At 44.4% G+C, this 19,131-nt stretch overlaps 1 protein-coding gene across 2 annotated transcripts in view; it reads right to left on the bottom strand.

Annotated features, from left to right (window-relative positions):
- LOC121582511 (tyrosine-protein kinase ABL1-like) overlaps window positions 1–19,131 on the bottom strand; it is a 59,687-nt gene that overhangs the window by 15,896 nt on the left and 24,660 nt on the right. The window contains exon 1 of one of the 2 annotated variants that reach the window (XM_045225118.1): window positions 2,370–3,218. The exons of the other annotated variant lie outside the window; for it this stretch is intronic. Coding sequence (XP_045081053.1) covers window positions 2,370–2,454 — 85 coding nt within the window. The 5' untranslated portion in view covers window positions 2,455–3,218. Of the gene's footprint in view, window positions 1–2,369; window positions 3,219–19,131 lie in introns of those variants that run through there. 2 annotated transcript variants of the gene reach the window in all.

Raw genomic sequence — 19,131 nt, 5'->3', positions numbered from 1 at the left:
AGTGTTTCGGCACCTTGCGCCTCTCACCACACACCTCCTCAGCTCGGACACTAGGCCTGAGAAAGCCAGGGAGAGACATTTGGTCATCTGCTGAGGCCATAGAGATAACCGAGAGAAAGGACAGAGCTATTGGTAGTAGGCTAACCATCTGAGTCTATGCTAAATATTCCATTCAGGAGACAGGGATGCTGTGATATAGTGAACCCTGGCAGAGCACTGAGATTGTTCTGACCGTTATTTGTATCTTATGTCAAACCAACAGCCCTGACAGAGCAATATGGTGAAATGCAGAGCTGTAGGCTATTCTGTGATCTACTGTGGGGCCACATAGTGTGATGAGAGCCACTGAGAGAGAGAGAGATGGAATAAATCCATGGTTACCACACACAGCTGACAGGCTGGGTGCTATGCGCTGGGGCTCTAACTTGGTCCTGGACAGAGATTAGGGATGTGCATGATGAATATTCCTGAGGAGTCTGTGATAAGAGCATAGAGGTATCTGAACACATTCTGCTCCCCAGCACTGAGACACTGGTAGAGGGGCCTCCTGTTAACGGTGGAGTGTGATTGCAGAGCAAGAACTTCACCATTCAGACAATGATTAGAAAGAAGGTCTCTCACTCTATAATCATTCATGACATTTCAGAATCCGTATCTTTCTAACTATAGGCTACAAGTGCAAGGGTGCTCATGAGGAAAGACAGCTTGATTTCTGAAAGTGAGCGGCTGAAATCAATTAAACTCCAAGGATATGATTCAAGTCGCGAAAAAAAAAGCTATTTGATTTAGGAGAATAAACATTGGCAAACGAAGGTTGTATAGTGAGGAAATAACAGAGTAGATAAACAAATGAGTGTACTGAGTAAGACATGAGGAGGAGGAGGAGGAGGGTGGAGGGGATAGACTGGTCATAAGTGTGTGGGCACTAGAACAGCCAACCCCCCACAGATACTGTGTCCATTTTACTGACCACAAATACCTCTGCTCTTAGTGAGGAGTGACAGCAGACTGATACACTGCATGACAGCATAATCAGAGAGAGAGAAATGATCAAAACACAGTGCGTAGGTCCATAAGAATCCAAACAGTTCAGTTCTATAACATAGGGCCAAGCTACGTAAGGCGAAGTTGGAAGGAGGGAAAGTAACCCACGCTTGGGCGAGTCTGTTGCATCACCTGGCTGTCGACAACTGTGACGGGTGATCAAGCCTGAGATCTGGAGGTCTAACCACTGTTTGGAGATCCTATCTGGCTCTGTGGCTGGTGCCACTGTAGACTAGTTTGCTCCCCTCAGCTCTACTGTGGTTAGGTCAAACATTGGGGCATTAAACATGAGGGTGAGTGAACATGCCACACAGAGAGGGACAGGTGTAAATTGCTAGGCTTTATTGACTGCAGAAAAATTAGCCACACATACTGGTGCTATTGGTAATGACAACTGAAAGAAGGGTAAATTGGGGGTTAACTTTCCTCTTGCAAATTAATTCAGTGGATATTCTTCCAAAGAGAGAATTGCTTCATTTTTTATGAGATATACAGAACACTGGATTCCAAATCAGAGACTGTTCTTTCGACATTCTTTTTGATCCATTTTATCTTTGTGTATGTAACGTTATATGAAAGGGTGTGTTTGAAAGATTAATCAACATTCACTTTGCTGGAAAGTGTTCCGGGACTATTTTACGCAATCCTGGGAGCATGTGACATGGGCCATTTCACAGTATTCCATTACAAATCAATTTCACGGTTGAAACTCAATGTACCCCTGATTTCCCAGAATTTCATTAATCTTTGATTCAGGCTAATCCATTTAGCTCATCTTTGTTTCAAGTAGGGCAGAGCGTAGGCTTGGAAAATAAGTACAATGGCACACTTTATAAGGCATGTAGTCTTAAAACTCTATAACTCCGATCAACTTTTCTTTGCACTTCATAATGTAGAAAAGCAATAAACAAGATGTAAATCTTAGCAAAATGCAAAAAGTGAAAAGGAAAGCGTAGATTTAGATTATATCCTCTCTCCTCATAAACAAAAGTAAAACGGGCCCAGCCGGGAATCTGATTTCCTTGTATTCTCTCCACCCTCTCTTTTTTCCCCCTTCTTTCCTCTGCTGCGAGCCAGTGTGTCTAGCTTCCCTCTCCCTCCCCCCTGCTCTCCCCCTCCTCCGCTTTCCAGAGCACAGGAACGATAGAAGACTCATCTTCTCCCTCTCTCGACCTTCTCGCCCCCTGCCCAGCACAACCAACTCCTCTACACTGTCCTCTCCTTTCTTTCTCTGACTATCTTTGTCTTTCTCTGAGAATCAATCCCAAAACAAAACTCCCAATACCCCATGCCAACCCCTCTACAGCAGTATCTCAAATTCTTACCTTCCAAGTAGCAGCTGGAGGAGGACGAGAGGCCTTTCTTAGATTTACACCCCACCAATTTCAGGCAAATCTCCAACATTTTCATTTGCTTTCTTTCGCTTCCACTTGAAAAATCCTGTTAGTTTGTCGGCCCAGTGTCCCTTCGGTTTCCTTTCAACGGCAGATCAACAGAAAAATGTTTTAAATTTTCCGTGGTCTGTCATGAAAAGACAAAGAACATGAAAAAAGAACAAGACAAAAAAGTTTGAGGAACAAGGGATTCTACTTTTCTCCTCAGAATCTTTGGCTGTTACCCCCTTTTCTCTCCTCTCTTCCACCAAACAGAAAAGCGAACTCTGTGCTGCCAGCAAAGTCTACAAACTTTCTAGTCCAAGCGGCTCCATCTTTTTTTTCTCTCTGGTTTTGGTTAGCTCCTCTCCGGAAGAGGCAGAAACGACCCAAAGGTGTCCGAAAGCGTGCTGGACATGCGGATGTGTCAGTTGAGTGGGCAGTAGGGCAGTCCGGATGGTGCCATTCCCTCTCCAGTCCCCTGTGGGTGTATGTGTGTGTCCGTTAGCAGGAGAATCACAGGGACTCACTCGTGCTACAGGCTGCCAACAAAGGGCCTCTTTCAGGATCTGCCTGCTGCACTGAATGACATCAGCTGGTTGGGCACTCCCACCTCCCCCAACACACACTCAAGAAAGAGGGAGAGAACCACTATACACACACACACCAAGAAGAACACAAACAGAAACACGCCAGTGTGCCAAAAACGCATCCAAAAAGAGAGATGAAACCTCTGTTGACAACCAAACTTGAAGTTAAAACTGTAAAGTCCATTCTGAAAAGTTTCTCTTTGTCCTTCTGTTTGAGAGTCACAAGACACTTTTTCTAAAGCCCCTCCTCCAAGATTTCAAACCCCCACCCCCACTTCTCCCCCTCTTCCTCTTTTCCCCCCCTTTCTTTTGCTCGGATCTAAAATGTTTACAGGTTAGAGAATGGGGTCTGGAAAATGGCTGGCTTTTTAAAGGCACAATAGTTTGAGCTTTGAGTAGAGAGCTAATCCACAGTCAGATAACAGAGAGAAAAGCTCTCCCCCTGCGCCCTCCCTTAACTTTTAAACTACTCAAATAAGGTTAAATTGCCCCGGGCTGTGTCAACTGGAGGTGAACTGTGATAATTGTGAAATCTAATATGTCTCAACTGATAAAATAAAGACATTAATCTAAAAAGAAACATGCAGGGCCATGTGCTTCTAGGGAGCGAATGTTTGGCTGTTTCTGTGAGGAACAAAGAATCTTTGGCAGAAGTCAGGCACTCTTGCGACATGCCTTTCTCTAGCTCTGTCTTCCCTCAGCTGTCTTTTTAGAGTGGCCATACTGAACTCATGTGTTGCGTCATACTTTAGCATCTTATGCCTTGGCAATGTTATCAACAAGAGTCACTTGAATGAATAGGCAATAAACAGGCACGACCATGCAGTCGCTCCAAAACCAGAACATTGACACAATAAAAGGTGCAGAGGTAATTGTGGGCAAATTAAGAGTTATCACTGTAGATGGAAGGCAACGCTCAATATAGTCATCGGATAGACTTGTGACTTCAGTCAAGAGCAGTATCCCTCAAAACAGCAAATTATTCACTTCCCTTTGTGCAGATGCTGTGTGTGTGTGTGTGTGTCTGTGTGTTACCTCTTCAGAGTTCAGAGAGAGGCAGACTTCAGCGGGTGACTCCAGACTGGCTGGAACCTTAGATCTGTCACTCCACAGCCCAGAAGCATGCTGATAAAAGGACTGAATAAAGGCCAGGAGCCTGTTGCTGTAGTTATGCCCATCTATGAGGTGTGTGTGCGGCGGTGTTGAAGGTGGTAATATACCACCAAGAAGACAATAGGATTCTCCTATCAAGATATTGAGAAATATTCAGGACTTTTTTGTTTACTGACAAAATAGTCTAAAAAGGTTGTATTTAAAAAAAGAAATTGTCATTTAGCAGACACTCTTATCCAGAGCGACTTACATGCGCAATTAGGGTTAAGTGCCTTGCTCAAGGGCACAGACAGATTTTTCACCTAGTCGGCTCGGGGATTAGAACCAGCGACCTTTCGGATACTGGCACAACGCTCTTAACCACTAAGCTACCTGCCGCCCATTCTATGAGATCCTCAGGTCGGATGGAAATCCATACTTCAAACTCTTGGACATTAAGGCTACCCAATGGACTGTGGATCCAAAAGCGTCATGGGTTTGAATTGGGCATCTTTTTCATTCAAGTTACTGTATATTAACTGTATGACTAATGTCGGGTGTGGAGGGGGATGACATCTAGGCATCTATAGGGCATCCTGACACATGGCGTTGCACTAAGTGATGACCTAAGTGCCCAGAGCATCCAGTCACATGCCAACAGGGCCTACATCATCTCAGCCTGGCATGGCAAACATGTGCGTTCCTCTCACCCACACGGTGCCTGCACAATAATCAAAGAGAAACACACCCGCTTCCACCATCGCCCCAAAACCCCATTAAATCACAGAAGTCACTGAGCAGAGAGGGGAAGAGGAGAGATGGAGGAGAGGCTGTAAAAAAGCAAGGGGGAAAAAAAAAAAGGTTGCAGATGGAGAAACATGAAGCACATTGTTTGGCGATGAGCTCATAGGAGAATCACTCCATTGCGTTTTATATAATCCGGCTCTCTCAGTATGTTAACAGTTAGCTGACGTACACAGGATGGTTTTCGGGCCTTTTCCTATTTTGCCCTGTTCTTTGTTCCCTTTTTCCAACCCCTCCAGCACAGGAGAGTTGGGGACTAAACTAAACAAAGCAACAATGTGACTGAAACACCTTTCAGACAACATTTTAGTGTTGACAGCAAACCTTATAGAGCTGTGATTACTTGGGACAAGGAAAATATTCAGACAATGTTCAGGTAGTAACCCATATTTTAAAAGAGAAATATGGATATTCATGCTGAAAATGTACTTATTTAATGCATGCCCCTCTAGTGTAGGTCACAAAGGAATGCATTTGAAGATTATTAGAAGCAAAATTGGTAATGATAGCTGCTGTGACCATTGACTAATATGGACGATATCCGGTTCAAAAGGACATGAAAAGGAGTGGTATTAGGTAGATATTACCAGAAGTACACTGCTCTGGGATTCATCATGTTGGACTGGATGAATTAAAGAGAAGTAACCATAGGCTTCCAATAAAACATATACACTGGTATGGCCATAGGGGTCTGTCATCCTCATTACTGCTTTCTGCCAAATGCCTACATCCAGACATGGTGTTAAGAGCGAGGACGTCAGTCAGTTTTCTCACCAAGTCATCTCAGCGTCTCTCTCAAACACAAAAGGTAAGTAACCTACGCTGAACATTAAACACATACACTGTATAACAATATAAGAAATGTCAGCCATGCAAAACTTGGCACTCGTCCTGCCCATCTTCGTGAGGTAATGTGAAGTATTGGACCCAGAATTCTAATTAATGAAATGGAAAGAGAGAGGTGCCCTACTGTAAGTTAATATCAGCATTAGCAGTTTTTCTACACCATACTAGGCTCCTCATTCTATTGCAGTGCCTAACCAGCCTAGCGCCATCAGTGTTACACGCCCAGCCTCCCTCTAGCTCAGACAGACCGTGAGGAACCAGGTGCGCGGGTGTGTGTGTGTTTACTCAGGGCCACTAGAGAATGCAGCCTGGGTGTCTCGGCCTCGCAGGCCTGGGGATGAGGAGAGGGGTTTTGGGTTCCACATATCCCCCATCGGCATGGCACAGCTGGGGTGGGAGATGGGCCACTCATGGTGGGGCCCGGAGGGTAAGGTTTTGGGTAGGGTAGTGATAAATCAATGGTGTGTGTGTGTGTTTTGTGTGTGTGTGTGTCTGCGTCTGTACAGAAGTATTCGGAAAGTATTCAGCCCCTTAATTTTTCCACATTTTGTTACGTTGCAGCCTTATTCTAGAATTGATTAAATCGTTTTTTTCCCCTCATCAATCTACACACAATACCCCATAATGACATTATTCTCTGCAGATTCTCTCAAGCTCTGTCAGCTTGGATGGGGAGCGTCGCTGCACAGCTTTTTTCAGGTCTCTCCAGAGATGTTCGATCGGGTTCAAGTCCGGGCTCTGGCTTGGCCACTCATGCGTTGTCTTGGCTGTGTGCTTAGGGTCATTGTCCTGTTGGAAGGTGAACCTTCGCCCCAGTCAGAGGTCCTGAGTGCTCTGGAGCAGGTTTTCATCAAGGATCTCTCTGTACTTTGCTCGGTTCATCTTTCCCTCGATCCTGACTAGTCTCCCAGTCCCTGCCGCTGAAAAACCTCCACACAGCATGAAGCTGCCCCCACCATGCTTCACCGTAGGGATGGTGCCAGGGTAGGGATGGTGCCAGGTTTCCTCCAGACGTGATGCTTGGCATTCAGGCCAAAGAGTTTAATCTTGGTTTTTATCAGACCAGAGAATCTTGTTTCTCATGGTCTGAGAGTCTTTAGGTGCCTTTTGGCAAACTCCAAGTGGGCTGTCATGTGCCTTTTACTGAGGAGTGGCTTCCGTCTAGCCACTCTACCATAAAGGCCTGATTGGTGGAGTGCTGCAGAGACAATTGTCCTTCTGGAAGGTTCTCCCATCTCCACAGAGGAACTCTGGAGCTCTGTCAGAGTAACCATCGGGTTCTTGGTCACCTCCCTGACCAAGGCCCTTCTCCCCCGATTGCTCAGTTTGGCAGGACGGCCAGCTCTAGGAAGAGTCTTGGTGGTTCCAATCTTCTTCCATTTAAGAATGATGGAGGCCACTGTGTTCTTGGGGACCTTCAATGCTGCAGAAATGTTTTGGTACCCTTTCCCAGATCTGCGCCTCAACACAATCCTGTCTCGGAGCTCTATGGACAATTCCTTCGACCTCATGGCTTGGTTTTTGCTCTGACATGCACTGTCCACTGTGGGATCTTATATAGACAGGCCTTTCCAAATCATGTCCAATCAATTGAATTTACCACAGGTGGACTCCAATCAAGTTGTAGAAACATCAAGGATGATCAATGGAAACAGGATGCACCTGAGCTCAATTTCTAGTCTCATAGCAAATGGTCTGAATACGTAGGTAAATAAGGTATTTCCGGTCTTTTTTGTAGTTTTTTTATTTGCTACATTTTCAAAAAAACTGTTTTTGCTTTGTCATTATGGGGTATTGTGTGTAGACTAATGAGGGGGAAAAAAACGATTTCATCCATTTTAGAATAAGGCTGTAACAAAATGTGGAAAAAGTGAAGGGGTCTGAATACTTTCCGAACGCACTGTATGTATATATCTGTATATATAAATATATATATCTATCTATCTATATATATATATATATATATATATATATATATATATATATATATATCGTTCAAAAGTTTGGAGTCACTTAGAAATGTCCTTGTTTTCGAAAGAAAAGCTATTTTATTGTCCATTAAAATAACATCAAATTGATCAGAAATACAGTGTAGACATTGTTAATGTTGTAAATGGCTATTGTAGCTGGAAACGGCTGATTTTTTATGGAATATCTACATAGGCGTACAGAGGCCCATTATCAGCAACCATCAGTCCTGTGTTCCAATAGCACGTTGTGTTTGCTAATCCAAGTTTATCATTTTAAAAGGCTAATTGATCATTAGAAAACCCTTTTGCAATTATGTTAGCACAGCTGAAAACTGTTGTGCTGATTAAAGAACCAATCAAACTGGCCTTCTTGAGACTTGTTGAGTTTCTGGAGCATCAGCAATTGTGGGTTCAATTACAGGCACAAAATGGTGTAAAAACAAATAACTTTCTTCTGAAACTTGTCAGTCTATTCTTGTTCTGAGAAATTAAGGCTATTCCATGCGAGAAATTGCCAAGAAACTGAAGATCTCGTACAACGCTGTGTACTACTCCCTTCACAGAACAGCACAAATTGGCTCTAACCAGAATAGAAAGAGGAGTGGGAGGCCCCAGTGCACAACAGAGCAAGAGGACAAATACATTAGTGTCTAGTTTGAGAAACAGGCGCCTCACAGGTCCTCAACTGGCAGCTTCATTAAATAGTACCCGCAAAACACCAGTCTCAACATCAACAGTGAAGCGGCGACTCCGGGATGCTGACCTTCTAGGCAGAGTTGCAAAGAAAAAGCCATATCTCAGACTGGCCAATAAAAAGAAAAGATTAAGATGGGCAGTCTGAGATATGGCTTTTTCTAGTAAAATCCTAGTAAAAATTCCCTTTCTTAGGTCAGTTAGGATCACCACGTTATTTTAAGAATGTGAAATGTCAGAAGTTTACATACACTCAATTAATATTTGGTAGCATTGCCTTTAAATTGCTTAACTTGGGTCAAACGTTTCGGGTAGCCTTCCACAAGCTTCCCACAATAAGTTGGGTGAATTTTGGCCCATTCCTCCTGACAGAGCTGGTGTAACTGAGTCAGGTTTGTAGGCCTCCTTGCTCGCACACGCTTTTTCAGTTCTGCCCACAAATGTTCTATAGGATTGAGGTCAGGGCTTTGTGATGGCCACTCCAATACCTTGACTTTGTTCGTCCTTACTTGCCATTTCGCCACAACTTTGGAAGTTGCTTGGGGTCTGGCTTGTCTTCGAGGCGAGCTCCTGGGCTTACTGTCTCACGCATTCTGGTGCATTGTTCATACTCACGGACATGTATGTTTTTAAGTGATTGAACAGGTTGGTCGTGTTTCCACCTTTTGCTAAGACAACACGGCACACAACTTGCATAGGGTAGTGTTTTGGTCGGGGGTCGGAGATTTTAAAGCCAAACCAGTTCCAAACAACAGAGGTGCCCCTTTCTTCTTAACCAATTTATCCTCCTGCTCTTGAGCAACATCAATTTCTGTGTTTTCGCTCATCCTGGATTGTAAAGTTTTCCCCCAATAGTTAACCTGCCTCCTAACTGCAGCTGCCTGCACACTTCTTTTGTTGCTAGCACTACATGCGTGCAACAAGTGCATGCGACGTGCGCTCATAAAAATAGGTCAACATATTAACATACATTCTTTTTATTCGTAAGAACCAAGAAAGGTTGGATAAAAAAAAAAAAAAAAGATGTAGCTACTTAGTACTATCACTCAGTTGAAATTTGGAACAAAAAATATTGATGCAAAATTCGAATTTATGAATTCTGAATAAATCGCGGTATCCATGATATTGCTAAATCCATATCATGGCGCGGCACAATACCGGTTTTTACTATCAAACCGGTATATCGCCCACTCCTAGCTTGGGGTCATTTTCCATTTGGAAGACCCATTTGCAACCAAGCTTTAACTTCCTGACTGATGTCTTGAGATGTTGTTTCAATATATCCACATAATTATCCTTCCTCGTGATGCCATCTATTTTGTGAAGTGCACCAGTCCCTCCTGCAGCAAAGCACCCCCACAGCATGATGCTGCCACCCACGTGCTTCACGTTTGGAATGGTGTTCTTTGGCTTGCAATCGTTCCCCTTTTTCCTCCAAACATAACGATGGTCATTATGGCCAAACAGTTCTATTTTTGTTTCATCGGACCAGAGGACATTTCTCCAAAAAGTACGATCTTTGTCCCCATGTGCAGTTGCAAACCGTAGTCTGGCTTTTTTTATGGCGGTTTTTGAGCAGTGGCTTCTTCCTTGCTGAGCGGCCTTTCAGGTTATGTCGATATAGGACTCGTTTTACTGTGGATATAGATACTTTTGTACCTGTTTCCTCCAGCATCTTCACAAGGTCCTTTGCTGTTGTTCTGGGATTGATTTGCACCAAAGTACGTTCATCTCTAGGAGACAGAATGCGTCTCCTTCCTGAGCGGTATAACGGCTGCGTGGTCCCATGTTGTTTGTACAGATGAACGTGGTACCTTCAGGCGTTTGGAAATTGCTCCCAAGGATGAACCAGACTTGTGGAGGTCTACAATCTTTTTTTCTGAGGTCTTGGCTAATTTCTTTTGATTTTCCCATGATGTCAAGCAAAGAGGCACTGAGTTTGAAGGTAGGCCTTGAAATACATCCACAGATACACCTCCAATTGACTCAAATGATGTCAATTAGCCTATCAGAAGCTTCTAAAGCCATGACATCATTTTCTGGAATTTTCCAAGCTGTTTAAAAGGCACAGTCAACTTAGTGTATGTAAACTTCTGACCCACTGGAATTGTGATACAGTGAATTATAAGTGAAATAATCTGTCTGTAAACAATTGTTGGAAGAATTACTTGTGTCATGCACAAAGTAGATGTCGTAACCGACTTGCCAAAACTATAGCTTGTTAACAAGAAATTTGTGGAGTGGTTGAAAAACGAGTTTTAATGACTCCAACCTAAGTGTATGTAAACTTCCGACTTCAACTGTATACAGAGTACCAGTGTACCACTTAATATGGAGGCATTAATATGGAGTTAGTCCCCCCTTTGCTGCTAGAACAGCCTCCACTCTTCTGGGAAGGCTTTCCACTAGATGTTGGAACATTGCTGCGGAGAATTGCTTCCATTCAGCCACAAGAGCATTAGTGAGGTCGGGCACTGATGTTGGGCGATTAGGCCTGGCTCGCAGTCGGCGTTCCAATTCATCCCAAAGGTGTTTGATTGGGTTGAGTTCAGGGTTCTGTGCAGGCCAGTCAAGTTCTTCAACACCGATCAACAAACCATTTTAGCATGTTCCTCGCTTTGTGCACGGGGGCATTGTCATGCTGAAACAGGAAAGGGCCTTCCCCAAACTGGTGCCACAAAGTTGGAAGCACAGAATCGTCTAGAATGTAATTGTATGCTGTAGTGTTAAGATCTCCCTTCACTGGAACTAAGGGGCCTAGCCCGAACCATGAAAAACAGCGCCATACCATTATTCCTCCTCCAAACTTTACAGTTGGCACTATGCATCCTGGCAGATAGCGTTCTCCTGGCATCCACCAAACCCAGATTAGTCCGCCGGACTAACAGGTGGTGAAGCGTGATTCATCACTCCAGAGAACGCGTTTCCACTGCTTCAGAGTCCAATGGCGGCGAGCCTTACACCACTCCAGCCGACGCTTGGCACTGCGCACGGTAATCTTAGGCTTGTGTGCGGCTGCTCGGCCATGGAAACCATTTCATGAAGCTCCCGATGAACAGTTCTTGTACTGACATGGCTTCCAGAGGCAGTTTGGAACTCGGTAGTGAGTGTTGCAACCGAGGAAAGACGATTGTTACGCGCTAAGCACTTGGCGGTCCTGTTCTGTGTGCTTGTGTGGTCTACCACTTCGCGGCTGAGCAGTTGTTGCTCCTAGACGTTTCCACTTCACAATATAAACACTTACAGTTGATCTCTAGCAGAGCAGAAATTTGACGAACTGACTTGTTGGAATGGTGGCATCCTATGATGGTGCCACATTGAAGTAAGGCCATTCTACTGCCAATGTTTGTGTTTTTATACACCTGTCAGCAACTGGTGTGACTGAAATAGCTGAATCCACTAATTTGAAGGGGTATCCACATTCTTTTGTATATATAGTGTAGCACTGATGGCCCTTTTCTTCTGTCGTCGGGGAAACGCTCAGGGGGCACCATGGCGAGGAAGCAGCACCTGTGCTAATCTCCTCATCGCACGCTGGAATGCTAGAGGCTGAGACGGGGAATGCAGTTGAAATGTGTCCACACACACACACACACACAAATACACAGTACTGGCAGGAAGAGCAGAGGGAGATGCAGTACCCTTGTGTATACACAAACACAGGAATAGGCTTTAGGCTACACGTACAGACAGGCATATTCACAAACACACCACACATTCCATGTACAAATTCAAAGTCTGATGCACACACCCAAAAAGGCCTCTCTGATAGTCAGAAACAATGCCATAACTGAAATGTTCTGTCCATAATGTTCCTTTCCCACTGCAGGGAGTGGAGGCTAGTGTGACCCGGCCAAGTCTTATGGATCCCAAAAGCGTCACTTGTTTTTTTGAACGATGAATCATCTGCAGCAGAAAGAAATAGGGTGAAAAACAACACAGAGCAGGAGAGAGGGCTATCGGACAAATGAGGCCCACCACGGAAAACAGCAGCAGGAGAGAGATGTGTGTGTGTGAGTGAGAGAGAAAGTGTGTGTGGGCTTATGCGTAGCACATCAAGGAAATCAGTAATTTTCCAAATTTAACAAAACTCATAATTTGACACAGACAACTGGCAATGGAGCAGCATTTGATATTCCATTGTATTATGAAGGTACAGAACAGAAAAGCCTAATGAAGAAAGGAGGTGAGTGGGTGTGCACTGCGGGTGGAGAGAGCGAGAGAGAGAGGGGTAGCTGGTGGAATCTTTCCCTCTGTGACAGAACTGACCATACCTGGGTCTATCCCCCATTGGCGAGCATAGAAACCCTGTTAACGGTTATGAGGCTATCTACATAAGAGAATACATGGTAGTGGCGGCAGACTCAGTTACTTCAGTCTAAACCAGGCCACTTGTATACACTTAGCCAAGACGCAGTAAACAGTGAACATGCAGTAAATGCCTCGGCTCTTTTTACAGACTATCGACCTTAACGAGACGTCCTGCAGATGTTTCTAGATCTGGGAGGGAGAGGGCCTGCCTGCCCGGGGGGCTGCAGACGAGGAGTTACTGGTTGGTTTTCTTTGTGTTTAAGTTGATCCAGATGCAGCAAGCGTAGCGGCCCCTCATATAGCTCGCTGCTGCTGTGGGGATATATAGGAGGTTCTTTGAATGCAAAGGACAGGATAGCTCATGTAGACTAGTCTGGACTGGGATCCTTTGTTTTGAGATTGTATGCATTATCATATGTATGATGTTTATTGCTCTGTAATACAGTATTATAGACTAATGATTTTCAAATATACTTAGGTTGCCTATAAAATAGAATATAAAGAGCAGTGCTGAATTACTAGACACTACTCATTTAATGAATTCATTGGACATCTAGACCGGTGTTTCCCAACTCCAATCCTCGAGTACCCACAACGGTACACATTTTTGTTGTAGCCCCGGACAAACATACCTGATTCAACTCACTGAGGGCTTGATGATTAGTTAACAAGTTGAATCAGGTGTGCTTGTTGGGGGTACTCGAGGAGCGGAGTTGGTAAACAAGAGCAATCAGCTACGGTCTAAAAATAATGTTATATTACAAACATAATTCTCAAAAAGTTCACAAATTATCTTAACCGTAAGAATTCTGGAAGCCATGCGGATAATGGACTTTTGCGGCTGCAGCATTCCGTTAGGGGACGGATGCTTTAGAATTAACAAGCTGTGACTGGACTGAATTTTTATTGCAAGATGGAATTTGCATCATAGGTAACAGGTTGTCCACAGAGGAAACAACAGCTGCGCTGCTAGCCTAGGCCTGGGCTGGCCAGGGTGGAGCGGGCTTTGCCAGTCAGAGCAGAGGGGAGGCAGGGTGGCAGGGAGAGAAAGAGCTCCCAGAGTGCATTCCTGCCCCGACTTGGAACGTGTGTCTGCTCCGAAAATCTGGAGCACCAGGGGGAGGAGCACCTAGAGGACTATGGGATGGGGGGTGAGGAGGAGACGAGAGTATAGGGCAGCGTTCCCCAAGAGATGCACGTTGTTTTTTGCCCTAACAATACACAGCTGATTCAAATTATTAAAGCTTGATGATTAGTTGAATATTTTAATCAGCTGTGTAATGCTAGGGCAAAAAACAAAACATGCACCCTTTTGGTTCCAGAGGACAGAGTTTGGGAAACCCTGGTATAGGGAGGGGGATTCGGAGCAGGATCCTGTCACTTTAAATCCCCTCTCCCTCTGCTCAGGCTGACTCAGATGGGCTGATGAGTGTTTTTTTAAAGTCAGGGTTCTGTTGTTGTTTTAACAGCCCTCCAGAGGGCCCGCTGCTGCCCCGCCGGTTAGCACAGCGATGATGAAACACGCTCCTCAGAGCACATTTCACTCGAGGCTTAAACAAACTCCTCGACCCCGGAGCCAGGCTGCTGGTGAGGTGCCCACCCCCCTGCTCTCCCCGCTCACCCGGCACGACTACGCCAGATAGCAGACATACAGAGGAGGAACAGAAGAAGAAAATTATGCCAAATAAGATGAATGAAGTATGGAGAGATGAGACCGTATTAACACAGTTATTATGAAGTTCATAATGGAACATCAACATACATGCATACCTGAAGTTTTATAGCCTACCGGGAGTTGGAATAAGGTGCGAACAGTACTACTACCTGAAATAAAAACTTTAAGTACAAGCCATTGACCTGGGCTAAATTGCGGGAATCTGAACAATCATCAACCAAGTGTTTCTAATAATGACAAATACCTACAAGCCCCTAGGATGAAAGGTTTACTGATGATTCAGACTTGCCCTGAGGCTGCTGAGGGGAGGACGGCTCATAATCCTATCTGGAACGGAGCAAATGGAATGGCATCAAACACATGGAAAACATGTGTTTGATGTATTTGAAACCATTCCACCAATTCCACTCCAGCCATTACCACGAGCCCGTCCTCCCCAATTAAGGTGCCACCAACCCCCTGTGGTAAAGTCCTATCTGCACTACAACCTGCATTAGGTAACAATAGTGCCCCAGAGGATGATCAAAGCATGTGTATGCACTGCAGAATGTGTGTACAATGTACTCTATTACTGTTGGCTATTTCTCTAGCTATTAGCACACCTGCTTTAACTCTAACTCTTTCCATTTCCTCCTCTAATTCTTATTTCACTATCATGGCCTTCAGTCATCTCATTCACACCTAATCGTTGCCTCTATCATAGCCATCACATCATTGGTCATGAACCCATCCTTCAATCCTTCTTCTGCGACCGGGACCAATGGTACGCTTGATGGTATTTGAGCAACAAAACTATGCCTATAATTGCTATGAAACGAGAGCAGGAGAGAGGGAGCAAGGAACAGAGAAGGGCGCCTGAGCAAAAGAAAGAGACAGAAAAAGAGCATGCAAGCAAACGAGAGAGCGAGAAAGAGAGAGGAGGGGGGTTGCACCAGTTATTTGAGAGAGGAATGCACAAGAGGTCACATTCCTAACTTCACTGCTGTGGCTTGCCCTATGTTCAACTATCTTTCTCTCTGCAAAATAGGCAATATTACTCAAGCTGCCTCTGGAGCAACACACACACACACACACACACACAACATCCTTCACACTGTGTGTGAACCCTGGGGCCGTGGGGCGTTGAGCTCTACCTATACTGAAAAAATATATAAAACGCAACATGTAAAGAGTTTGTCCCATGTTTGATGAGCTGAAATAAAAGATCCCAAAAATGTTCCACGCGCACAAAAAGCTTATTTCTCTCAAATGTTGTGCACAAATTTGTTTACACCCCTGTTAGTGAGCATTTCTCCTTTGCCAAGATAATCCATCCCACCTGATAGGTGTGGCATATCAAGAAGCTGATTAAACAACATGATCATTACACAACACAATGCCACAGATGTCTCAAGTTTTGATGGAGCCCGCAATTGGCATGCTGACTGCAGGAATGTCCACCAGAGCTATTGCCAGTAAATGTAATGTTCATTTCTCTACCATAAGCCGCCACCAACATTGTTTTAGAGAATAATAATAATAATAATAATAATAATATGCCATTTAGCAGACGCTTTTATCCAAAGCGACTTACAGTCATGCGTGCATACATTTTTGTGTATGGGTGGTCCCGGGGTTCGAACCCACTACCCTGGCGTTACAAGCGCCGTGCTCTACCAGCTGAGCTACAGAGGACCTCACAACTGCAGACCATATGTAACCACGCCAGCCCAGGACCACCAGATCCGGATTCTCCACCTGTGGGATCGTCTGAGACCAGCCACCCGGACAGCTGATGAAACTGAGGAGTATTTCTGTCTATAATAAAGCTATTTTTGTGGGGGAAATGTATTCTGATTGGTTGGGCCTGGCTCCCCAGTGGGTGGGCCCGACTCCCAAGTGGGTAGGCCACCCATGGCTGCGCCCCTGCCCAGTCATGTGAAATCCATAGATTAGGGCCTAATTTATTTATTTCAATTGACTGATTAACTTACACTACCAGTCAAAAGTTTGGACACACATACTCATTGAAGGGTTTTTCTTAATTTTTTCTATTTTCTACATTGTAGAATAGTAGTGAAGACATCAAAACTATAAAATAACACATATGGAATCATGTAGTACCCAAAAAAGTGTTAAAAATTCAAAATATATTTTATATTTGAGTTTCTTCAAAGTAGCCACCCTTTGCCTTGATGACAGCTTTGCACACTTGGCATTCTCTCAACCAGCTTCATGAGGTAGTCACCTGGAATGCATTTCAATTAACAGGTGTGCCTTCTTAAAAGTTAATTTGTGGAATTTATTTCCTTCTTAATGGGTTTGAGCCAATCAGTTGTGTTGTGACAAGGTAGGGGTGGTATACAGAAGATAACCCTATTTGGTAAAAGACCAAGTCCATATTATGGCAAGAACAGCTCAAATAAGCAAAGAGAAACGACAGTCCATCATTACTTTAAGACATGAAGGTCAGTCAATTCGGAAATTTCAAGAACTTTGAATGTTTCTTCAATTGCAGTCGCAAAAACCATCAAGCGCTATGATGAAACTGGCTCTCATGAGGACCGCCACAGGAAAGGAAGACCCAGAGTCACCTCTGCTGCAGAGGATAAGTTCATTAGAGTTACCAGCCTCAGAAATTGCAGCGCAAATAAATGCTTCACAGGGTTCAAGTAACAGACACGTCTCAACATCTACTGTTCAGAGGAGACTGCGTGAATCAGGCCTTCATGGTCGAATTGCTGTAAAGAAACCACTACTAAAGGACACCAATAATAAGAAGAGACTTGCTTGGGCCAAGAAACACAAGCAATGGACATTAGACCGGTGGAAATCTGTCCTTTGGTCTGTAGTCCAAATTGGAGATTTTTGGTTCCAACCGCCGTGTCTTTGTGAGACACAGTGTAGGTGAACGGATGATCTCCGCATGTCTAGTTCCCACCGTGAAGCACGGAGGAGGAGGTGTGATGGTGCTTTGCTGGTGACACTGTCTGTGATTTATTTAGAATTCAAGGCACACTTAACCAGCATGGCTACCACAGCATTCTGCAGCGATACGCCATCCCATCTGGTTTGGGCTTAGTGGGCCTATCATTTGTTTTTCAACAGGACAATGACCCAACACAGCTCCAGGCTGTGTAAGGGCTATTTTACCAAGAAGGAGAGTGATGGAGTGCTGCATCAGATGACCTGGCCTCCATAATCACCCGACCTCTAACCAATTGCGATAATTTGGGATGAGTTGGACCTCAAAATGAAGGAAAAGCAGCCAACAAGCGCTCAGCATATGTGGGAACTTCTTCAAGACTGTTGGAAAAGCATTCCAGGTGAAGCTGCTAGTTGAGAGAATGCCAAGAGTGTGCAAAGCTGTCATCAAGGCAAAGGGTGGCTACTTTGAAGAATCTCAAATATAAAATATATTTTGATTTCTTTAACACTTTGTTGGTTACTACATGATTCCATATGTGTTATTTCATAGTTTTGATGTCTTCACTATCATTCTACAATGTAGAAAATAGTAAAAAAAATATATATAAACCCTTGAATGAATAGGTGTGTCCAAACTTTTGACTGGTACTGTATATGAACTGTAACTCTGTAAAATCGTTGAAATTGTTGCATGTCGCGTTAATATATGGACTGGGCAAGTGTGAAGAGAGAGACTGCATTACTTCAAAACATCTTGTTGTACAACATTTATTCTCAAATGTTATGGGAGGAAAGACAACTAGGAAAGGAGTACATAAGTGTTGGGACACCCAGCCTGCTGTGAACAGCTTTCCTAGAGGTCTCAAGCTGACCTAAAGGGAAAATTCCTCCTCTGGCTACACACCTACACCTGCTTTAGCTAGCCATCAGCTGGCCTGGTACTAAAGGGGCTTTGCTGACAACTCCTTTCCAGGTGGTCAAACCTTGATCAGAGGGAAAACACATTGACTCATCGAGGTGTTGGCCAAGCAGGGGGACAAAGGCTGTTACATAGACTTGACTGTGCCAAATGTAAGGGGGCCCAAGACGGCCCTCCAACCCCCGCAGTGGGACATTCCAACATGGAAACAAACAGATGACATGAGAAATATCAATCTCTACTTACCAAGAGCGTTTTCTTCAATTTTTCGTAGCTGTATATTTACCACCACAAACCGATGCTGAGGCACTAAGACTGCACTCAACGAGCTGTATAGGGCCATAAGCAAACAAGAAAAACTGAAATCAGTTTCACCTCATTTCTACCAGCATGTCACCTAAAGGAAATACACCGTAGATCACCTTTACTCCACACACAGAGTGGCATACATGGTTCTCCCACGCTCTCCATTTGGCAAATCTGAACATAACTCTATCCTCCTGATTACTGTTACAAGCAAAAACTCAAACAGGAAGTACCAATGGCCCGCTCAATACGGAAGTGATCCAACGAAGCAGATGCTAAGCTACAGGACTGTTTCGCTAGCACAGACTGGAATATGTTCCGGGATTCATCCAATGGCATTGAGGAGTTTACCACATCAGTCACCGCTTCATTCGGCGCACAATTGGCCCAGCGTCATCCAGGGTAGGGAAGGGAATTTGCGGCAGGGATGTAGCTCAGTTGGTAGAGCATGGCGTTTGCAACGCCAGGGTTGTGGGTTCGATTCCCAAGGGGGGCCAGTATGAAAAATAAACACTAACTGTAAGTCGCTCTGGATAAGAGCGTCTGCTAAATGACTTAAATGTAAATGTAATTAAGTGCCTTGACGACGTCATCCCCACAG

Source organism: Coregonus clupeaformis, chromosome 15 (assembly GCF_020615455.1).
Source record: "Coregonus clupeaformis isolate EN_2021a chromosome 15, ASM2061545v1, whole genome shotgun sequence".
Lineage (NCBI taxonomy): Eukaryota > Metazoa > Chordata > Actinopteri > Salmoniformes > Salmonidae > Coregonus > Coregonus clupeaformis.
This window is presented reverse-complemented; position numbering and strand designations above follow the sequence as displayed.